This window comes from Suncus etruscus, chromosome 4 (genome assembly GCF_024139225.1).
Source record: "Suncus etruscus isolate mSunEtr1 chromosome 4, mSunEtr1.pri.cur, whole genome shotgun sequence".
NCBI lineage: Eukaryota > Metazoa > Chordata > Mammalia > Eulipotyphla > Soricidae > Suncus > Suncus etruscus.
In genome coordinates this window covers 55293917-55319117 of record NC_064851.1, presented here as the reverse complement: position 1 = coordinate 55319117, position 25201 = coordinate 55293917, and the positions used below count along the sequence as shown (strand labels likewise).

Genomic DNA, 25201 nt, shown 5'->3' with positions numbered 1-25201 from the left:
GTGCCTTTTTGCCACACCATGGCATAAGGCACCTCCATTTTAGGGGAATTTAGCAAGTCCACCAGATGTATCTATAGATTTTCCTGGAGCAGAGAGCTGATAATTCCCCAAGAAATACCTTAGCCAGCAGGCCTCTTTGTGGACGTTAATTATATCCCTACATGGATTACTGGAAATATTTTGTAAATTCATGACATGGCCTTGTGGTAAATTACTATATTGAGGATAGTTCCTTTAATTCCCATCTTGTTCAGTTTTTTATCATAAATTTATCTTGTTTTTATCTTATCAAACTGCAGTCATATAATTTTTATTTTTTTTTATTAATATGGTGTATGATGTTGAAGGACTTGTAGATGTTAAACTATATTTGCATCCCTGGGATGAACTCTATTTGGTCATGGTGTATGGTCTTTTAGATGAATTGTTGGATTATATTTGCTAGTGTTTTGTTGAAGATCTTTATATCTGTATTTATCAAGAATGGCCTGTAGTTCTCAACTGTTTCTCAAATGTCTCTCTCTACTTTTGGCATCAGAGTAATGTTAGCTTCATAGAAATTGTTTGGAAGTATTTTTGTTTCTTTAATTTCCTAGAAGAGTTTCAAAAGGATTGACAGACAGTCCTCTAAAAGTCTGAAAGGCTTAAGTATTGAATCTTTATGGGCCTGGCTTTTGTTTGGGAAGACAATTTTGATGCCCATTTCATTTTCCTCAATAGTTATAGGCCTGTTCAGGTATTCCACATCATTTTGGTTCAAACTTGGGAGGTAATAGCAGTCCAAAAATTTATCCATTTATTCTCAATTTCTGGTTTTGTTGCATAAAGATTTTCAAAGTAATATCTGGTTATCCTTTGAATTTCTGTGATATCTAGGATAGCCCTGTTTTATTAGGGTTTTATCTCTCATTTTGAGCCTTGCTAATTGGTTATCAATAAAATTATTTTGGGGGTCACACCTGGAGGCATTCAGGGGTTACTCCTGTCTCTGCACTCAGAAATTGCTCCTGGTAGGCTCAGGGGACCATATAGGATGCTAAGATTCAAACCAGGGTCCATCCTATGTTGGCCGCTTACAAGCCCTATCAATATTATTTATATTTTTAGAGAACCCACTTTCTTTCATTAATCTCTTGGATTGATTTTGGGTTTCCAGTTCATTAATTTCTGCTCTAAGTTTTATTATTTTCTTCCTCTTGCCTGCTTTTGGCTCATTTTGCTGGTCAATTACCTTTTTTGTAATGTCTATTTTTCTTATTTCTATTCTCATATCCTCATAATCCCACTGCCCCTGAGAGGCTATGGGAGTATGCCTCTGGCAGTTTGGTTTTAGGGCTACAACTGGTAGTGCTGGGAGCATGGGTGCTGGGAATCAAACCTGTGTCCCTTGTGTAAAAAAGGGAAGTACTCTACTTTTCTGAGCTATTTATTCAAGCCCTCATATATACTCTAAACTCCTTTTCAGAAGAGTTTAAATATGGAATTAGTACTGATTGTGTTGACAGGATTATAGTCTTTACCCACAAGGAGTGATGGGTTTTTGTGCTGCTTTACCATCTTAAGGTAGTCTTAAGGTGCTTCTTTCCTATGTCACTGTGGGTCTTCCCCTCTGCTAGGGAAGTCTCCGTGGAGTTTATTGAGTTAGAATTTATCCTGTGGTTGTGTAAAGTTGGCCTGCTTTGGTCAAGGGCCTGGCCTCTGACAAGTATGAATGTGCAGGCTGCAGGTTTCTGTTGGGGTTTCTCTCATGGGTGGTACAGCTGGTGCCTGTACTTTCCTTAGATCTGCACAGGTCTAGCATCCCTTTGTTGATTGGCCTGGTTGTGGCAGGTGCCCAAACTCCCCTTGAATCTGTAGGATTTCTTTTTTGATAGGACCACTCTTCACACTGAGATAATTTTAAAGTATTTTAAAATTTAAATTTAATTTAAATTTTAATTAATTTAAATTTAAAAAATTTAAATTTAATTTTAAAGTATTTTTATGTTCAAAGAAAAGCCCTATTTTTTTTAAGAGCCTAATTACTTCATCTCTGTGTCACCATTTATACTCTATGCTAGCATTTACTCTAGAACACTATGAAATGTCTCCAAGCTAAAGGCAGTCACCCACATACCTCAATCTTGTGTGGATTTTTTTGAGTGGCATTCAAAGAGTGCTCATATTTTCATGGGTAAAATACCCAAGAACTCAGTGATTAGTTTTCATCCTCATTTATTGGTAGACAAAAATTGCCAATATAAATTTAAGACTAAATTAAAAAGCAAGGCACTTATAAAGTAAGAAAATTTAAGCAAGACATTTTTCATATCTTTCTGTTTTGTTTTCATTTTTAGTTTTTAATTTAGATAAAATTAAATCTAAAAAGCATTCAGACAGTATAAAATAGAATTCCTAAGAAAGGTGGCCTCCTTTTATAGAATTAAACAATTGCGGGGCCAGAGAGATAGCATGGAGGTAAAGTGTTTGCTTTACATTCAGAAGGTTGGTGGTTTGGATCCTGGCATCCCATATGATCCCCCAAGTCTGCGAGGAGCGATTTCTGAGCATGAAGCCAGGAGTAAACCCTGAGCGCTGCCAGGTGTGGACCCCCCCCCCCCAAAAAAAAAAAAGAAGAAAAAAAAATAGTGTGCAAGAGCACTAAATTTAGAAGTGAATAAAAAGCAGACAGAAGCTAAATTTTAATACCTAGAAATTAAACAACTTACTAAATGGTAACAATTTACGATAACAAGTGGTCAGAGATTAAATCAAAAGGAAACCAAAAGATTTCTGAAAATAAATGAGAATGAAGACACAAATAATCAGAATTGATGGGACACAGCAAAAGTTGTACTCAGAGGAAAATTTATAGCTTTGCAATCATCCACCAGGAAGGAAGGGGCCTACATAAATAACTTTATGTCACAAGTTACAAAATTGGAAAGTTAATAACAACAACAACAAAAAAATAGGAAGATAGAAGGAAATGACAAAGCTGAAAGCAGAAATAATGAATAGGAAATCCAAAAAACAATTAGAAAGATTAATAAAGCAAGAGTTCATTCCTTGAAAAACTCAGTATCAATAAACCAAGATCAATGCTGTTTTAATGACTTCTTTATAGTGCAGTTTAATGTTGGGGAAACTAATTCATCCTATTTTCTTTATCCTAAGAATTGCTTTTCATATGGTTGTTTTTCTTTTATTGATGTGAGTATATTAAATTAATATTAAACCATCCTTGCATCTCTGGGAGTAATTGTACTTGGTCAGTTGGTCAATTGTACTGTATAACTTTCTTGTTGGATTGACTGAGACTATTTTCTAGTATTTTGTTGAGTATCTTTTGCAGCTATGTTCATCCTGGATACCATTCTTTTGTTTTGTAGTCTCTGTCTTTTGTTATCAGGATCATGATACTTCACAGAAACTATTTAGGAGTGTCCTCTTTTAATGTCTGAAAGAATTCACTAATGAATCTATTTTAGGGTGGACTTTTGTTCTGGGAATTTTTTTGATTACCCCAAAAAACCAGAGAACTTGGAAGAGATGGATGAATTTGTGGACTCCTGACCTGCCATTGCTGAACCAAGATGATCTAGAATACTGAAAAGACCTATCATGGATGAGGAAATTGAAATGGTAATCAATATATATTAAAACACCTATATTTATACCTATAAAGCCACTTTCATTTCTTCCTTAAGACAAGTATATCCTTGTTTAGTTTTAACCTCATTGATCTATCAAGTGGTAAAGCAGTTGAAGTCTCCCAATGTCATTGTCTTACTACTATGTCTTTCCTCAAATCTATTAATTAAAAAAAAATATTTTGCTGCCCATCACTGGATGCATATATGCTTGTAATGTCGTCCTAATGTACAAATCCCTTAAGAAATTCCGTTCTCTTAGAACCTTTTAAGCCTAAAGTCTGTGCCATTTGATATTAGTATGTTTACAGGGAGTTTTTTTTTTTTTTTGCTTAAAGAATTGTCCTTCAGGGGCTGAAGTGATGGCACAGCGGTAGGGTGTTTGCCTTGCATGCAGATGACCCAAGAAGAACTGTGGTTTGATCTCCCCCTCCGAATCCCATATAGTCCCCCAAGCCAGGAGTGATTTTTGAGTGCATAGCCTGAGCAACACCAGGTGTGTCCCAAAAACAAAACAAAACAAACAAAAAGAATTGTAAGCGCCAGGCTATTGCCTCACATCAGTTTAGTTCAAAATTGGGCAAACTCGAACAACCCACTACTGTTGGTTAACAGTTTTTTTTTTTTAAACTTCCCAACCTCACCCTTGAGATAACTCACTGTAGTTCAGTTGAAAATTGTGGGGTTTTCTTAGTCCAAACTCTACCTGCAGCCTGTAGCTTTTCCTGCCATTGATTTATTTTGAGAAATATTTCCATCTTTGGCCATTTAAGTTTTTTCAAATTTCTTCTGTGGTATAAATGTGTTATGTAGCTCATCTTCCAGTTCACTGATTCTCTCTTCAATAACTGTTAGCTTGCTGGTGAGGTTTTCCAGTGGGTTTATTTCGCTTACCAAGTTTTCGGGCTAATTTTTTTTCTGTTTGAAGTTTTCACATTTCTACTCTAATATCTTCTTGATTCTTTTATACTGTTCATTTGGTTCATTCCATGGTTTGAGTTCTTTGAACATTTTCCATTTCCTCTCTAAGGTCCTTATCGAGAGGCTATATAAATGGCTAATGTTAGTTGAGTCCTTGGAACTACTATCTTCATTCTGAGTGTTTGGCATCCAGCATTGTTCTCCCATTTAGACATGTGCAGTGTGTGGTATGCTTTTGTTTTGCTGAGGCTCCTTGCCTGGAGCAATGTGAGATAGGGAATCAATATGGCCTCATTGCTGCCTCACTGCCCTGGGATGGCCATCTCACAGCCATTCTGCTAGGGGGCCCTCCTATTGCACTTAGCCTTAGTCACTGTATTGATACTAATTCTTATGTCCCTTGAGCAGATGGATCTGAGCAATGCCCACAGTTCAGTCTTACTGTTTTCTGAATCCCACCTTGGGAGTAAGGGCAGCACTACCAGTCTTCTAGGAAGACTGCAGCTCCTTCCAGAACCCACTGTTAACTGTCCAGTAGTACTACTACTAGCATAACTTCTTCAGTGCCCTCTTACTTCAGCCTAGATCCTAATTGCTCCCTGTTTGCTAATGTCTGCATTCCAAGCTTGGCCACATTGATGGATTTTTTGGCTACATTCCAGAATTCTTAACTGTGCTTCAGGACTAAAAGTGCAACAAATACTCTGGAAACACCAGTTGCCATAGCTGCTTCTAGCAGTCTTTGTTCTTTAAGGCCATTCTGTTGTCATGTTTCTTCCCCAGCAATGTCCTTCAGAGCTTGACACTTGATCTGGTAATCTGCCTTAGCTTCTTCTACGGGTGTCTGGTGCCCCATTGCTGGGCTCAGCGGTTTAAACATGTCATATTTTGTGTTCTCAGGGATGAGCTGCTCTCGGCATCTTCAGTCTCCTCAGTACTTGCTGTCTCTTCACCATCTTTTTAAAAGGAAAGTCTAGTTTAAAAAGATACATATGGACAGTGAACTAACTTTCCTTTTGATATTCAGAAGTGATATCACTGACTTCGTAGTGCTTCTATTTTTAATTTATTAAGTCACCATATATTGCAAAAATTTACATCCCACCAACAATGTCTGAGGGTTTCTTGTCTTCATATACTTGTTAATACTCGTTTCTCGTCTTTTTTATAATAGTCAATGAGCAGGAGTGAGTGTCAATCGAACTTTAGATTTGATATACTGGCCTGAAGATTAGTGTTTATGGGCATCTTTTAATAGTGCTTGTCACATATATCTTGAGAAAGATGTATACTGTTTCTCTGCCAATTTTAAATTTGATTATAAAAAACTTGAGTTTCTGTATTTTATGATTAAGTGTTCAGACCTATGATTTCAAATACAATCTCCCGTTCAGTAAAAGTGTTTCTTCATTTATTATGTATTCATTTCACTTCTTCAATTTTTAAGAAAATGGCACCCTTTACTGTGGAGCTTTAAATTTGATAAGACATTATTTGTATGTTTACTATATTGTCAGGCATAAAAAATACTACAATAGATTCAATACTTTTATCACCTACATTTACTTCAAGTATCTAATAACACCAAGCTTTAATATATTTGAATTCATCTCCTATGCATTTTGGTTCTATATTCCCAACACATTTTTTGAAGATACTTTTTCTGATCTATACTTTTGGCGTCATTGCCATAAATTTAACTGACCAAAATGGGTGAGATAATTTCTGGACTTTATTTTTTGTAACAGTACTGTTTTTATGCCAATGGTAGTTTGAAATAGTATAGCTTTCGATTATAGCTTGAATTCAGAAAGTATGTAGCTGGAGGAACCCCAGCTCAGACGTAGGCTGGCAGAAGTCCCTAGAAGAGGGGTGAGTAGCTCCTCCCACAAGGGCATCTAAAATGTGATGCCCCTTTCTATTGAAGGAAAAAAAATGGCTTTTCCTGCACAGAGACACAAAAGCAGCAGGAATCCTGGTGTAGGCTGAGGCTGACAGAAGCCCTGAGAAACAGAGTGCCCCCTACAAAAAAGGACACATTTAACCTAAGAAACAATGCCCATCCTTTGCCAAGGGAACACAAGCTTCTCCTGTCCAGAGAAACAAAAACTTCAGCTCAGACTAAGACTGACAGAAGCCCTGAACAACAGAGGGATTCCCTAAAGGACATATTTAACCTGAGAGATGATGCCCCTCTTCTCTGAGGGAACAATCTGGTTTTCTCCTGACCAGAAAAACACAAGAACTAGGAAACCCAGCACAGGCCAGGCCCGTGATGGCAGAAGCCCTGAGAGAGAGAGAGAATGAATGACCCCTCCACCAAAGGACATACTTAACCTGAAAGGAGATATACCTCCTTCACTGAGAAAACTAGCATCTCCTGCCCAGAGTCACAAAAGCAGCAGGAACCTAAGCTCTAACAGAATATGGCAGAAGTACTGAGAAAGAGAGGGGTGAGTGCCCTCTATGCCAAAGGACACATTTAACCTGAGAGGAGACATCACTCTGCAAGGGGAATATAGGATTCTCTTACTCAGATACACAAAATCCGCAGGAACACCAGCTCACACCACGGGTAGCAGTAGTCCTGAAAAACCCAAGGGTGAGTGCTGCCTTCACCATAGGACATTTATAACCTGAGAGCCAATGCCTCTCATCCGCTGTGGGATTAGTGCCGAGTCACTGAAAGCAACTGGAGTCCCAGCTTTGGCCGACGCTGGCAGAAGCCGAGAAAGAGAGGGATGAAGGCTCCTTCCCAAAGGCTATATTGATATAGCCTTTCAATATATCTAGGAGAAGTCCCCTTTCCATTGAGGAAACACATGCTTCTCCTGCCCAGAGACACAAAAGTAGCATAAACCATGCTCAGGTCAAGGCTGACAGAAGCCCTGAGAAACAGAGGGTTGTGTTTCCCATACCCCAAAGGACATATTTAACTTGAAAGGCAATGCCCCTCTTCTGTTACTGAACAGAAAATTCTCATGCCCAGAGACACAAAAGCATCAGGTACCCCAGCTTGATTCAAGGATGGCAGAAGCTCTGAGATGGGGGGGGGGGGAGTGAGAGCCCCTCACCCAAAAGCACATATTGAACCTGATCTAAGGGATCACAGGCCTCTCCTACCCAGAAACACAAAAGCAGCAAGAACCCCAATTCGAACCAAGACTGGCAGAAGCCCTGATAAAGAGGGATTAGTACCCTATTCTCTAAAGGACATATTAAATTTGAGATGTGAAGAGACTTCTTGGCCGAAGGAACACAAGCTTCTCCTGCACAAAAGCTGCAGGAACACCAGCTCGGGCCTAAGCTGGCAGAAAACCTAATTAAGAAGGGTCAGTGCTTTTTCCAACAAAGGTCATATATATATATGGTTTTGGGTCACACTGGCAGCGCTCAGAAATTGCTCCTGGCAGGCTCGAGGGACCATATGGGATGCTGGGATTCGAGCCACCATCCTTCTGCATGCAGGCAAACACCCTACCTCCATGCTATCTCTCCGGCCCCTCACAAAGGTCATATTTAACCTGAGAGGCAGCGGCCCTTTTCCAGTGAGGGAACAGGCTCTTCCCACAGACACAAAAGCAGCAAGAATCTCAGAAGGGTGTGGGCCATGGGTGGCAGAAGTCCCGAGGAAAGGAGAAATTAATGAGCTAAAATACAATAAACATCTGAAAGACCAATAAAAAAATTGGTTTTAAGAAAGATAAACAAAACCAACAAACCATTAGTCAAACTCACAAAGGGAGAGAAACTTAATAAACTGAATTAGAAATAAAAAAGGGAGATTACTATGGACACCAAGAAATTCAAAGGATACTCAAAGACTACTTTGAGAAACTCTATGCCACAAAATATGAGAACCTAGAAGAAATGATAAATTCTTAGACTCCTATAACTTCCCAAGGTTAAAAAGAAATGATGTGGCATATCTGAAACAGAGCTATCACTATTGAGGAAATCAAAAGGTAATCAATAGTCTTCCCCCAAACAAAAGCCAGGCCCACATGATTCACCAGCGAATTCCTTCAAACATTTAAAAAGGACCTTTTCAGGCATTTCCAGGAAATTGAGAAACGGAAATATTCCCAAATAGTTTTTAGGAAGCTATCATCACCCTGAGAACAAAAGCATAAAGAGATGTGAGAAAAAAAGAGGACTACAGATTAATATCCTTAATGAACACAGATGCAAAGATCCTCAATAAAATCCTAGTAAATAAGACCCAATGTCTCAAGAAGGTCATACACAATGGCCAAGTAGGATTCATCTCAGAGATGCAAGAATGATTTAACATACACAAACCAATGAAATAAACCATAACAAAAGAAAAATAAAAAACATGATTATTTATCAACGTCATCCAAATAGGAAAGGGAGAAGTCAAGCTCTCACTATTTGCAGATGACATGATATTCAAGACAACTAAAAAGCTTCTAGAAACAATAGATTTCTATAGCAAAGTGGCAGGCTAGAAAAACTAACATAAGAATCAATGACCTTATTATGTAAAATAACAATAAAGAAATAGACATTAAAAACAAATGCCATTCACAAAAGTATCTCGGAAACTCAAATACCTTCATGTTAACTAAAGAGTGAAGGACATTACAAAGAAAACCACAAAACACTACTTCAAGAAATAAAAAGACATAAGGAAATATGAGGCATATACCCTGTTCATGGATAGGGAGAATTAACATTATTAAAATGGCAATATTCCCCAAAGTATTTTACAGGTTTAATGCAATCCCTTTGGACACCAAGACATTCTTCTAAGAAATATATCAACCACTCTTGAAATTCATTTGAAAAAATAAACAGCCACAAATTGCAAAAGCAACCCTTAGAAAAAACATGAAAGGCATCACTTATCCCAATGTTAATTATATCATTAAACAGCATTGTACTGGAATAAAGACTGAATAAAGACAGCTCAATGGAACAGACTTGAGTATTCGAACATACAAAATCAATTAATCTTTGATAAAGGGGAAAAACAGAGCAAGAAAAGCCTCTTCAAATGGTATTAGGGCACATGCAAAAAAAAAAAAAAAAAGTGAACTCACACCTATATTTAACACTATGTCCAAAGGTCAAATCAAAATGAATTAAAGACCTTAACATCAGACCTAAAACTTTAAGGTATACAGAAAATAACTTTAACATTGAGACCAAAGGCATCTTCAGGGAGGAAACACCACCATACAAACAACTGGAAGCAGAGATAAACAAATTGGAGTACATGAAATTGAGAAACTTCAGCACCTCAAAGGAAATCGTGACTAGGACACAAAGGTCACACACTTAATGGGAGAAATTATTCACTTAAAATCCATCTGATATGGGGCTAATATTCAAGACATATAAGGTATTAACATAACTTACAAGAAAAAAGTATCTGGGGCCAGAGCGGTGGCACATGTGGTAGGGTGTTTGCCTTGCTCGCACTAACCTAAAATGGACCTTGATTAGATTCCCCCAGCATCCCATATGGTCCCCCAAGACATGAGCGATTTCTGAGCACATAACCACGAATACCCCTGAGCATCAGTGGGTGTGGCCCAAAAAGAAAAAAGTATCTAACCCCCATCAAAATATCGGAGAAGAAATGAACAGGCATTTCCTCAAAGAATGCAGATGGCCAAAAAGCACATGAAAAATGCTCCCCTTCACTAATCATCAGGGAGATGCCTTTCAAAATAATAAGGTATCAGCTCATGCCAGAGATTAGTACACATCACAGTTAAGAACAACCAGTTCTGGTTGGGATACGGGGAGAAAGGAACTCTCATTCACTGCTGGTGGGAAAGCGGTAAAGTGCAACCTTTCTGGAAAAATATGGATATTGCTTAAAAAGCTGGAAATTGACTCTCATATAATACCACTCCTGGAATATAGACCTAGGAACACAAAAACACAATACAAAAATGTCCTTAGCACTATATTTATCGCAGCACTATTTATCATAGCCAGAATCTGAAAACAACCCAGATGCCCAACAATGGACTAGTGACTTAAGAAACTGTGGTATGGCGCAGTGGCGCTAGAGGTAAGGTGTCTGCCTTGCCAGCGCTAGCCTAGGACGGACCGCGGTTCGATCCCACGGGGTCCCATATGGTCCCCCAAGCCAGGAGCGACTTCTGAGCGCAGAGCCAGGAGTAACCCCTGAGCATTACTGGGTGTGGCCCAAAAACCAAAAAAAAAAAAAAAAAAAAAGGAAAGAAAGAAACTGTGGTACAATTATACAGTGGAATACTATGCAGCTGTTAGGAAAAGCTAAATCATAAAATTTCCCTATAAATGAGGGCATGAAGACTATTGATTATGATGAGTGAAATAAACCAGAAGAGGGATAGACATAGAACAGTCTCACTCATCTGGGGATAGAAGAAACATAAAAGACATGATAGCAATAATATCTAGAGACAATAGAGTTGAATGCCGGGTGGAATAGTTCATGATATGAAGCTTGCCACAAAGAGGGGTGAGTGTAGCTAGAGCACTAAACAATATAACAACTATCATAACAATAAATATGAGGGAGAGAATCAGAATGCCTGAGACAGGTAGTTGCTGGGGTGGGTGAGGGATCTGGGGGAGACATTGGTGGTTGGAATATCGCACTGTTGGAGGGTAGTACATATTCTATGACTGAAACTTCTAGATGTAAGTTTTTTAAACATGGTGATTAAACTCTCTGCTATGTTCTTTTTCACAATTACTTATGTTGTTTGTGATTCCATCGAAATTATGTTATGGTTTCATAAAAATGCCATAAATTTATGTAGAAATGACAGAATGTAATACAGACTGTAAATATAGACTTAACTAGAAATTATATTAATCGTTTTAATAAACATCAGAATGTTAAGAGGTCAAACTGATTTTTTCATAGAGATTACCAATGACAGTTTTAAGTGTTAAGGTCATTTTAACAATATTAATTCTTCAGTTTATTATCATAAAATATTTCCATTTTATCTTTCTCATTTCCTCAATGTCATAGCTTTCATTGTACAGGCCTTTCTCTTTATTTAAATTCATTCTTGTGTTTTATTTTGCATTTTACTGTATTTTATAGTTAAATAAATAAAACTGATTTCTTTGTGTATATTTATTGTATATCAAAATGCAATGTTTTTGTATACTAATTTGTATTTTGTAAATTAGAGAGTTAACTTTTGAGTTCAAGAGTTATTGCAGTTTTTATTTATTAGAGTTTTACAATCTTAGTCAACTAATATATTTTATGCAAATATACTCTTACAAATATTCTTTGATACTGACCAGGTTCCCAGAAGACACCATCATTCTGGCATATTTAAGTAATAAAGAAACCAATGTTTATTAATATACAGATAGTTAATTACTTTGTAAATCTCTTTATTGTGACCTCAACAAAAATTATATAATTTATTTCTTCTCAATTTAATTAAAAATATAAAACTTTTCACAAACTTATTTAGGAAGTTATTTCTCTTTAAATGTGTCCAAAAGGGGCTGGAGAGATATCATTGAGATAAGGCGTTTGCCTTTCATGTAGAAGGACGGTGGTTCGAATCCTACCATCCCATATGGCCCCCCGAACCTGCCAGGAGTCATTTCTGAGCATAGAGCCAGGAGTAACCCCTGAGCGCTGCTGGGTGTGATCCAAAAACCAAAAAAAAGTGTCCAAAAAATGAATAAACTATCAATCTAAGTGCTGGCTATAATGTTTTATACCATGAGGAATAACCAATAATTCAACCAACACAAGATATCAATATAGTACAAAATATAGACAAGCATAAGTAATAAAACTGATTACAATTATATTTTATTGCACATTTGCTTATAAGTCTGATGCTTTTAGGTAGAGCAAAACCACAAATATTTTTCAACCACATTTCCACAAACTTAATTATAGCATTAAATTGCCTGTATTCTCCCCTAGATTTATGCCCATGAACTAGAACATTTACTTCTCTCCATCATCTAGGTACTATGGTAAAGAATAAACATTTGTTTTCATTTTAAGCACTCTAAACCAAATCAAACATACTGTGAAAAAAAAACCCAGAATTTTAAAGGTAATAAAAAAAAATCATTCCTTCTGAAAATATTGAATTACTATGTTTAACAAAGCATTTTTTGAAATTTTCACACTGACAAATTGATCTATTCAAACTCGAGATCCTATTCCCACCAAAAACAACCCAATATGACTACAATGCTTACAGAATGTAACCTTAAAGTTGTTAAAAGAGCATGTTCATATTTCTTTTCCACTGGACTTCAAAGATTATTGCAAAATAGAAAATGTGCTAGCCCAACTCAAATAAGCAATTCAAGTTTTAAGCAGATATAGAACATTCATAGCCTGTTGAAAAAGACACTAAAACAGTAATACAGTAAAAACAAAATTTTAGCTACTCGATTAGAAATAATGGCTGATGTTTAAGTTTATGAATATCATTAATAAAGTTGTGACAGATATTTGGCAAAAATTAATAAAATTATTTTCAATTAATCATTTAAACTTTTTTGTACCTCATTAAGATTTTCCTTCTAAGAAGACTATTGAGAACAAAAACTCCTATTTAAATTTAATTTAATGTAACAAGTTTCTTCGTACCTTTATGTAAAATGTAATTAAAATCAAAAGTAGGAGGAATTTTTAATCCTACAAACATTACACTTAAACTGAGTGAAGAAACGACAATGCTTATTTCATCTTATTTCTTATCAAATTTGTAAGAATTCCTTTCTTTCAACATCACAATTTATAAAAAAAGAAAACAAGCTGTAAGGTGAATTAGCATCCATGCTTATTCCACATAGGTACTGCCAGTGGTCCCTGTGATGCCCTTTCAACAATAACAAATTCATCAGGGTTACCGTTTGCTTCATAGAAAACCAATAAATCTTGTATTGCATGCTCTTCAATCTGAAAGGAAAGGTAAAAAGATTTTAATCTTTAAGATTAGATTAGCTTTCCACTACATTCTATACTCTAGCTGTATTAAATTGGATAACCTGTTATTTGCCTTGTCAAAATGGGAGCTTAATTTCATAAGATACTTCTGTTATTGTACAAAATACTCATGTATAGAGGTCCAGAAATTTTTTGTGTGTTTTGGGCTACACCCAGCAATGTTCAGGAACCATACGGCCAAGGACTGAACTAGTATTGACTACATGTAATTAAGTACCCTACTTGCTATCCTATTTCTCTATTCCCTAAGTCTGGAATTTTTGTTTTGTGTTTTGGTGATTGTTTTCAGTTTGGTGCCAGAGGAGTCATGTGCTATGAGAGATCAAACTCAGGACATTTAACAGGTAAAGTATATAACTAACCTTTGAGTTATCTCTTTGATCTCATTAAATCTGTAAAATTTTAATCCTCCGAAATAAATGATTTTCCTCAAAGATGGGGTCTGATGCTACATGGTCCAACTCAAGTGTAGTGCTAGATTATTGCAAAGTTCTCTTCTGGTCACTTATTTTACTTTTGAGTCTCACATCTTTCATTTTTTTTAATTATTACTATTATTTTTTGGTTTGGGGGCCATACCCAGCAGCACTCAGGAGTTACTCCTGCCTTGGTCGAGGGACTATGTGGGATGATGGGGATCAAACTCCTGTCGGCCATGTGCAAGGCAAATGCCCTATCCGCTGTGCTATCTATCACTCCAACCTCTATCATTTAAAAAAAAAAATTTTTTTTTTGGTCCATAACAGGTAGTGCTCAAAGATTATGCCTTACTTTGCACTCAAGAGTTCATTCCTGTAGTGCTGAGAGATGAAACCAGGTTAGATGCTTGCAACACAAGCACCTAATCTCCTGTATATTTCTCCCACCTCTCTATGTGTTACTTTTAAAATAGGAGTCTGAAAATATTTTCTGTAACATAATATTCTAACTAACCTGGATATCTTCTATCGGTGAATATTTTAACTTTTGCAGTTACGTATAGTTAATATGTTCCTATAAAAATAATTTTCTTAAGATCTAAGATGTTATGCATTCTATTCTTTCCTAAATCAAAACTTCATAGACATAACACTTGCCTGAATCAAAGCCAAGGGTTTTTCTCGACTCCTGATAAGAGCTGCTTCCTGTTGTAGTTCTTCTTCTACAATAGATGCAAAAGTAACGGGGGCTTCCATGGCTGGAGAAGTCAGTGAAGAAGAGAGCCAGGGACTGTAATATTAATAGCATTCCGTCATCTACTCAAAATACTAAAAACAAAAATCTTTAAAATAGTCTTTTAAAGTCAAAATTTTTTCCCAATAATCTCTAAATCGACTTAGAAACTTTTATATCTCACTTACAGAATGAAGGGGTAAGATATAGAAAAGAAGGGCCAATATATTATTTGAATCAATGCTATAGAGAAAATTTCATAAAACAACAAAAAGTGGTATATAGCAAACAGCAATATAACTAAACAAAAAACCCATAACAAACTATAGGTAAGATTTTCTGACAAAACATTCTATTCTATATTATCTATTTCTAATCTCATATTATTGTCTTTCAGAGTTAAACAGCCATCCAGCCTTAGAGTTCCCAGTAAACCTTAGTATCTAGAAGGGCCAAATATGACTTCTACTCCTGAAATACCATGAGAAGAATTTCTGCAAAAAAAAGGGCCGACATTGGGAATTTAAGAGCCTAGTAACATTCTAAAACTAGTTATTTAGGGGCCGGAGCAGTGGCACAAGCGGTATGTGCTTGCCTAGAACGGACTGCAGTTCAATCTCCTGGCCTGCCAAATGATCCTCCAAGACAGGAGCAATTTCTGAGTGCATAGCCAGGAGTAAGCCCTGGACATCACCAGGTGTGGCCCAAGAAAAACAAAAATAAAATAAAAAATAAATAAATAGAACTAGTTATTTAATGAAACACTGGGGCAGAATTACAAACCTGACTCTGGAGACAAATATGTATATACACTCTTTATCGTTGCAACAATAAAAGTACAATTATAAAAAAAAAGTCTGTGTTAAAACACCATACACAACTTGTGGTTCTTTTTTATTTTTGGTTTTTGGGCCAAACCCGGTGGCCTTCAGGGGTTACTTAGGGCTATGTGCTCAAAAATCGCTCCTGGCTTGGAAATCATATGGGACGCTAGGGGATTAAACCATAGTCAGTCCTAGGCTAGCACGGGCAAGGCAGACACCTTACCCCTTGCACCAACAAACTGGCCTCAACTAGTGATTCTAAAGAGGCCTGAAGGTCCACTGGTTCTTGATTAACCAGGTGGAGGTTTAATGTTAAGGTCAGAGTGCTATGCTACTCAGGCACTGCTGTACCAAGGATTACATGAACCACCCCAGAGCTTTTGGTCTACAGAGCTGTACTTAGTGATACTTGAGGGACCAGGCAGTGACAAACACTGAGATAGGGTTGGCAGCACATAAAACATGGGAGTAGTTAACCCTTGTACTAGCTGCTTAATCCTTACAATTATTAGTTTTAAGAAAAAAGGAGGTGCTGGAGCGATAGCACAGTGGTAGAATGTTTGCCTTGCATGCCGCTGACCCAGACGTATCTCAGTTCCATTCCCGGCATCCCATATGGTCCCCCAAGCCAGGAGCGATTTCTGAGTGTATAGCCAGGAGTAATTCCTAAGTGTTACAGGGTGTGCCCCCCAAACCCTCCCCCAAATCCACCCTCAAATATGAAAAACAAAAAAAAAAAGAAAAGGATGCTGAGAGGAGATAAAATGATATGCATGATACTTCTCCAGTAACAATACTGTCTAAAAGATAAAGGAGAAGATAAGAAAAGAGAAGGGAAGAGAAGAGAAGAGAGAGAGAGAGAAAGAGAGAGAGCAGAAAAATATCTGCCACAGAAAGAAGTAAGCACAGAAGAGGGCAGGAGGGAAATCGTGATGTTGGGAAATGTGCACTGTTGAAGGGTATAACTGTATGATAGACAATCATGAACAATTTTGTAACTATCTCACAGTGATTCAACTAAAGGATTTATTTATAAAAAACATAAGGATACTGTTAAAAGAAAATTAATAACTATATAGGAAAAACGATAAGAAAAAAGAAAAACACAAAGGTACAAAAGTTACTGAAGATGATAATTTTATTCACTATAAAAATTAATTTAGTTGGCTGGGGCCAGGGGATGAGAACAGTGGCTAGGTTGTTTGCCTTGCATGTGGCCAATATAGATTCGATTCCTAACATTCCAGATGTTCCCCAGAGGCTGCCATGAGTAATTTCAGAATTCAGCCTCAGGAGTAACCCCAGAGTGTCATTGGGTGTGGTAAAAAAAATCAAAACAAAACAAAAAAATTAAGTTGGCTATATCATCAATTTTATGTATGTCAACACTGAATATAAAAGAATGCATAAAACATGCTTTAAAAGAATTTAAAGAGTATTTCAGAACAAGATGTAATAGAGCATTTAAACACAGAAAACAATCTTGGTTATTACCTTGTAATTTTGGGAGGCTGGGAATTTTCAATTCCTTTAAAACACACTTTTTTGATATGATCTCCTGAATTATGGTCACTAATACTTTGTTTTTCTTCTACTAATAAATCCCAGAATGACTTGGATGAAACTGAATGCATGGAAGTTGTCCTATAAAAGACAATAAAAGTTATGATCAAACATTTTTTTAAAATCACTACTAATAACTACAGGACTTCAATGAAGAGACTAAATACTAAGAATTAATCAATATTCTTTACCATTATTACATTTTCCAGTTAAGTGCTGCATTCTTGCTTTCATATTTATAACTAATGAAAAGGAGAGGCACCCATACATCACTACCAGAGCACGTGGTTACAACTTCCAACAACTTCCTACTCTTTTCCCTTTCCCCAGAAAAGGGTGCTATCAATGACAGTTCTGCCAGAAATGGTGTTTCACTACTTCAGGTTGCTCCAGAGCTATCTTACCGACTGTTCATAGTGTCCCTGAAACTCCACCCCATCTCTTACTACAGAGGAAGCCACCACCAAGCCACCACAGCAGGTGTCATTAGTTGGAAGAGAAAAGGCTCTATCCCCCAGTCTAAATTTAGAGAGCAGAGAGCTGAATGGTGTTTTCTTTTTCTTTCTTCTTTTAAATTTAAATTCAGTTTCTACACAGGGGCTCCTCCTGCTTTTTTTTTTTTAACCTCCAAACAGAACCATAGAACATGAATCAGCTTGTTCTGCCTCATAAATTGAGAAAAAAAAAAGGTGGATGGTATGAGGAGCAAGCAGTCTCATGAACATTGAGAGAAAATAAGAACCGATCAGCCCTAAACACCCAACCCAAATCACCAACAATAGAATCAAGAGACCCAAACTAAACAAGATATACACAAGATATACACAAAACTACAACAAGATATACTAGTAGTCCAGGGGGCTAAGGATGGAGACAGGAGAGGCATGCTAGGAATAGAGGCAGAGGGAGGTCAACATTGGTGGTAGGAATTGTCCTAATGCAACTGGCACTATGTACCTTAAATATAACTGTGAAAGACTTGTAACTCATATTGATCTCAATAAAAACATTTAAAATAAAGTAATATTTCCTATGATCAAACTATTCTAAAATAGATGGTTTCCTTTTAAAATATAAAATTAGAATGCATTTTCCTCTCCCCCTAGAATGCATTTTTAATTTTCTTCATCAAAGATTCTAATTAGAATTTCAAAGTCATATATATATTGCAAAGCAAAAATTAAATATTTGAAAAAGAAAGAAAAAATCTAGAGAAAAAAATCAGTAACTACCTTATAGGTTTATGTGCTAATATAAGCTTGTTTTAATAAAAATTAGAGCATACCATGCCTTCATTGGCTTGTGAAGTTTTGATGAAGCACTTAAAGCTGTTTCCACGCCATTTATTCCTGAATAACTTTCTTTAGTAGTCATTGCAATAATTTTTCGTTGCTTCTGAGAAAGTTTAACTCCAGGAGAATTTATCTTGCTATAAATCAAGTTAAATTAAACCAATTAGTTTCACTACTTCTGAGAAACTTTAATAAGAAATCATTTTGCTAGAAATTAAACATACTAGCATTAAGTTCTGTTTACTTAAAGTAACAGTAATTATACAGCTTTGTTTTTAATCTGACTTTACTATTATAAGCTAAAGTGGCTTCATTTTCAACAGTAATTAGTTTATACTATCAATGACTACTTAAATTACAGGAATCTTCCTCTTAATGCATTAGAAATAGCTCACATTGATCATTTAACCTCTATGGAAAACAGTATGGAGGATTCTCAGTAAACTTAAGATTCGATCTGCCATATGACCCAGCAATCCTGCTTTTGGTTACCTATTCCCAGGACAGAAAAACACTGATCCAAAAGGATATATGCACATCGCTATTCTTTGCAGCACTCAGTATCCAGTACAACAGCTAAGACTTAGAAAAATACCTAAATGTCCAACAACAGATGAATAGACCATAAAGATGTGGTACATATATACAATGGAATACTACATAGTTGTAAGGAATAATGCAATCATGTTACTTGCTGCAACATGGATGGTTATTATGCAACATAGAAGATGTCATGTTAAATGAAGTAAGCCAGAAGCAATGCAATGGTTTAAGTGACAGTTGCTTCACCCTTGGCCCCAGAGTGTAGCTAGGAGAAGGAAAGAAAATGAGTGGAGGAGGAGAAACACAAATATAAAAGGATGGGGGACAGGTGCCAAGAGGTTTCAGGTGCACTGGTGGTGTTAAGAAAGGATAGAACTAAATATCCAAGCCAAAATCAACGACATTGAAACCTGGAGACCTAAACTTTAACAGCCAAAACTTAAAAATGGGCCTGTTATGTTTGCAGGTTGGGGGATAGGAGATATTGGCACAGGATGTGCTTCTCAGAAGCAGGACTCTAGGAACACTGGTGGATAGAGGGGTACAGTGGTGGTGGGATTGATCCTGAAACACAATGTCTTAAACCCAACTATGAAGAACTTTGTATATTAATTGTCTCAGTAAAAAACAAAAATAAATGATCATTTAAGAGACAAGTTTCTGTCATGGAATACTGTATTGGATAATCAACCTAATTCATTATCTAACATTTATGCATACATTTGTAAAATATTTAAAAAGATTTTATTATATGGAAAAGGACTTGTAATGAACTATAGTATTAATTGCAGAAAATAACAAGAAAGATCCAGTATATCTTTTTGCTAGGACAGAAATACAAGAGAGCATTTTTTCTTTGTTTGGGGGAAAAAGGAGGGGACATACTGACAGTATTTAGGAATTAGTCCTGGGTCAATGCTCAAGGTACTATATTGCCAGGAATCAAACAAAGCAAGGCTAGCAAAGTGCAAGGCAAGTGCCTTGATTCCTATAATGTTTTGGGTCACACCTAGCTGTATTTCCAGGGCTTACTCCTGGCTCTGCATTCAGGGATTACTACTACTGGTGTTTAGGGGATCAACTATGTGGGATGCCAGGGAATGGAACTAAGGTTGGCAGAGTGCAAGGCTGCAGCACCCTGACTGCTATACTATCTCTTGGGCCCCAGTATTTCCTTTCTATGATTTTTTTTTAACGAACCATAAATTTGTCTTCGGTGTGGTTGCACATTTTTGTCTATTTTCTTCAATTTGCATTATAGTTTTCAGATCCGTGACAGGAGGGCTGACAGGACTGAAAGATAAAACATTTGCTTTAGCACATATTTTATTTATAAAGTTCAACATCCAGAATTTACTGAAATTGTTTGAGTTCGAAAATGAGGATAATGTAGGTCTACTTCATTAGCTGTGGTCAATTTCACATATGCAAATAACTAAATGTGCCCAAGGTTATAATATTAAGTGATATAACATTAAAGAAAAAAAGCAAAAGGAAAAATAATTCACTTAAACAAGTAGAGCTCAAAGTGATGTTTAAAAATAGTATTTTAAAATAAATGAGTTAAATATTACATTGCTTTTGAAACAAATTCTTATTACTTTTGATAAATAACACGTAATGTAAAAAATTGGAGATCACATAATGATACTAGATACCTACCAGGTTTTACCATGAGAACAATTCTATAGTTTTTTGAAATGAACAATCTTTAACATAAATAAAATCTATAATGTAGCTAAAAAAAAATCTATAATGTAGCTAAAATGTTATTTGAGGCAGAGCTATAATACAGTGGGCAGGGCACTTGCTTTGAATGATGCCTACCTAGGTTCAATCCCCAGCTTGCCATGCCATATGCCTTCAACCTGTGCCCCAACAGAAATGATCCCTGAGCCTAGAGCCAGGAATAAGCTCTAAGAACTGCTGGGTGTGGCTCAAAAACAAAAATAACAACAAAATGTTAACTTTTTGATATTAAGACAAGTTGTTTTCCTTTCTTTTATTAAAATAAAAATCTACTTATACTTCCAATGAGTATTTTTAAAATACTATCTTCTTCTATTGTAAAAAAAAATTTTTTCTGCTTAAGGGTCCAAACTTTAATAACTGAACTTACAAAGGCCTATCAAGATAGGAGGCTTGGGAGAGGTAAGGTATGGGGAAACAGGAACAGTGGTGAAAGGAAGTTGACACTGGTGGTAGGATGGTGCTGGAACCTTTGGATATCTAAAAACTCAACTGTGTGTAACTTTGTAAATCATGGTGCTTTAATAACATTTCTTTTTAAAAGATAAAAAGAAACAAAATATAGGCAACTTAACAGTCTCTATGTAACTGTAACTGCATTCTGTGAAATATACCTCAGAAAGACATAGAGTCTACAAATGACAAAATAGTCTTCTTTGAATGGCAAAACTGGTCTTAAAGCCACTACATAGGAGGACATCATGAGTTTCAGTGGTTTGGGGTGCCACAGTTGGCCATTCTTAGAGCTTACTTCTGGCTGATGCTCAGAGATCACTCAGGGTTGTGCTCAGCAGAACATATGTATGTACATGGTGCCAGGGATTAAACCAGTTCATGCAAGGCCTTACCCCTGCATTCACTCCCCATCCCAAGTTAGGGTATTTACTAATACTCATTGATAACCATCTTGGGAGAAAATGCTAAATATTTTAGTTAGTAATTTGAATACATTTAATTTTTGCATTTAAAAATGCATTTAAATTTTGAATGCATTTAACTTTATGTATTAGAAATTTCTATTTTTTAAATGTGTTTCATTGAAATTTTTTTTACTTGATGGAGGCAAGAGAGAGAGTACAATGAGTAAGGGTGCTTGCTTAACTTGGCTCATGAAGATTTGATCTCTAGCACTCATACAGAGTCTTAAGCACAACAAGGAGTAACCACTGAACACAAAACTGGAAGGAAGTACTAACTCAGGCAAGTGTGACCCAAACCTCAACCCTACCTCTTCCTCCAAATATTTTGTCATTTGACTGAAAGTAGAGAAAAAGAATAAAAATCCTACCTAAATAAGCCAGTAACCCAACTAGAAGAACTTGCAGTATCAATCCTATTACTAGGAATTGGTTGTGGAGCAGATATTTTAATTCTTGGTGATTTTTCCCACGGTTTTAAATCTTCCCTGGAGGATGAAGGAGGTGTGTCATTAACACATGGTTTAATTTTTCTCTGGAGGAAAGAAAAAAAAGTAAATGATAACAAACAGCACAATATCTACACATTACAGATTGAAAGATTACACAAAGTAATATATTAGGATAAAATTTAAAGTTAGTTCTACAATTTTGTGTCTTAACCATTGTTTAAACTGCATCAGTGACTATAAAAAATTACTGTGAGCTTGGCGAAAACTTTCAGGGGAAACAACTTTGAGTAATAAATCCTAACATAAAGACATATTAAAAGAAAGTTAATTCCAAAAGTTGATAAAATGACATGAGGGAAAAACCTTAAAATTATTTATGTCTTTAATATTAAACAAAAGAAAAGTTCAGTACAAGTGTCAAATAATTCACTTTAAATATAATTATAACAGTGCTTAGAAATAATTTAAAATCAAATAGCATGGACACTGCAAATGGTACCCTAAATCTAATGCTACTTACAATATCAAGGTATTAAATAAATCGCAGGTCCATTGGCAGGACAAATGGCATTTTTATTGCCAGACATTCATAGTACATTTTCAACTTTCCTGTAAACTTCAATTATCTTCTAGACCAACCTTAGTTCATTTAATTAACCCCAAATGTGTAATCTACATTCAAATAACCAACCAGCCAATCCTTGCTACAGACAAGAAATCAAGGAGACATTTTCCCTTGTCTCCTGACATTCATAAAGTTATAACATGTTTTCGTTAGTGAGTAAAAAATGACTAGCATAAATTAGGCATTTGCCTTTCCTACAGATTAACAATAATGGAGTAAAATGTTATGAGATGGCTAAACATGACATTCATTAGGGATTCTGCATCCCTTATCCATCATACTCAACCAGGGAAACTCCTTCCCATGTTATTTTTGCTCCATTTAACACAAGGGAAAAGATTGCAGAATTTAAAACTGGGCTTAAAAAGAAAGATACAGAAAGATTAAAAACTATTCTAAATGACCCAAATCTCATTAAAATCTTTAAAATTAGAAGCATGCACATTAAAAAATCTACACTGCCATTTACTATATTAACTATATATTTTATATACTAAATGGTTTAAATAGCAAAGAAAATGAAAATCTTAAACTGAACATAAACCTAAATTTTGAGGTTCAGAAAAGAGAATATTAATAAACATAAATAAATAATAAGCATAAATAATAAAACAATACACAAACAAACATAATAAAAATACATACCTCAATCTTATCCAAATAAAATCCTGTTGTGAAATCAGGGGACTGTAAATCTCTAGGACTGCCTATTCCCGCATAGCTTCCTTCAGAGTCTGAAGTTAATAGTTCTGGAAGAGATTCCACAGAGTTGGTCTTTTCACACTTTAATAATCCTGAAATATAATTAAAAATATATTAATATTAAACATGTATTATATTCAATGAACAAAATAAGGCAGAAAGCTCTTATTTATATTTAAGAATATTTCTATTACATTTGTTGTGAACAAATTTTAATTAAACTGGAGAATGACATGAAAATTTAAAATCAGCTGTAGTGAAATTATGACATGGATATAATATGGTTTATTCAGGCCAGAGAGATAGCACAGCAGTAGGGTGTTGGCCTTGCACGTGGTTGACCAAGGTGAACTTGGGTTCATTGGGTTCAATTCCTGGCATTCCATATCCCCCCCACCCCCCACCCCCCCCCAGCCTGCCAGGAGCAATTTCTGAGCACAGAGCCACGAGAAAGTCCTGAGCGCTCCTGGGTGCGGCCCCAGAACAAAACAAAAATACGGCTTATTCATTTCAACTACATGCCAACCATGCACGCCATAAGGAACATGTTTTGGGACTATGTTTTAGAAATCATGATGATGCTGGTACACACTTACTGTAGCTTAATTAACACAAATTATAGTCAAACAAATGATTCAGAAATTTTTACTTTTCCACAAAAATAAAGATGACAAAATTAATGAGCTCCAGAATGTTAGTCTCTCTTTCCTCACTCTACATAGAAATCTCAGTACCCATTTATAAGGAGACAGGCCCCAGTCTGAGTGGGACACAGCTCTGTACTCTGTCTGGCTCTAAGACTAATACATTAGCACAATTTCTACTGAACTCAACTCTGGCCTAGTTGAGGGTTATTTTCACCCTGCAAAATATCCTGTTCAAAGATAATTTTAAAGAGAAAGTGTTACTATTAAATATATACATCTTGGGCAAGCAAAATACCTGTCTCTCTGCCACACCTAGTGTTCAGGTTCTTTATCAGGTCAGAAAAATTTCAAATATAAATAGTAAAAAGTTATGTTTGCTTAAGTTCAGGTAATTATTTCAAGTTTAGCAGATTCTAAACCAAGTAGGAAAATAACACATTAAATGATCTATAAATAAAAGCTGTGTAATTTACTAAAAATAAAATTATTTATATTCATTAACAAATAATCCTGACAAGATATATGATTCTTTAGTGAATGAAAATCACCCCAAAAGGTTTGGAAATAATATTCAAATTTTAACTACAAAAGTCAGAGCAATAGTAGTAGGGGATTTGTCTTGCAAGCAGCTGATCAAGATAGATCTGGGTTCGATCCCCAGCATCATATGGTCATCTGAACCTTCCAAGAGTGATTTTATTTTCATTTTACTTTGCATTTTCATCTAAAGAAACATACTACAATTTTAGGTAGCTCAATTTATAATTAGAAGACTTTACTCTATAATAATGGGGACCAGAGCAATGGCACAGCAGGTCGGGAGTTTACCTTGCATGTGTCTGACCCAGTTTCGATCCCCAGCATCCCCATTATGTTCCCACAAGCCTGCCAGAAGCAATTTCTAAGCTCAGTGACAGAGGGAACCAAGAGCGCCATAGGGTGTAGCCCGAAATCAGAACAAAAGAACAACAAAGAAAAGAGACTCAATAATGTGATTTAGTCTATAATACTGCTTGGCTGAAATCTGGATAACAAAAAAGACAAAACTGCTAAAGGGCTAAAATGCATTAATAAATAATGGAAATATCAATCTTGATAGAATATTCAATTTCTTTTTTTAAATTAATACAAAAAGTTATGAAAACATTAAATAAGGAAAACCTGAACATAATATATATAATTAATTTTAATATTTTAAGTATAATGAT

General features: G+C 35.9%; 1 protein-coding gene across 1 annotated transcript in view; it reads right to left on the bottom strand.

The window, feature by feature from the left end:
* Window positions 1-13338: 13338 nt before the first annotated feature.
* Window positions 13339-25201, bottom strand: part of IBTK (inhibitor of Bruton tyrosine kinase) — an 87730-nt gene continuing 75867 nt past the window's right edge. Inside the window, exons 22-28 of the mRNA XM_049772182.1 lie at window positions 23290-23438; window positions 21939-22102; window positions 20102-20194; window positions 18352-18495; window positions 16998-17147; window positions 14604-14736; window positions 13339-13479 (exon numbers count right to left, since the gene is read on the bottom strand). Of these exons, the coding sequence (XP_049628139.1) occupies window positions 13348-13479; window positions 14604-14736; window positions 16998-17147; window positions 18352-18495; window positions 20102-20194; window positions 21939-22102; window positions 23290-23438 (965 nt within the window). The 3' untranslated portion in view covers window positions 13339-13347. The remainder of the gene's footprint in view (window positions 13480-14603; window positions 14737-16997; window positions 17148-18351; window positions 18496-20101; window positions 20195-21938; window positions 22103-23289; window positions 23439-25201) is intronic.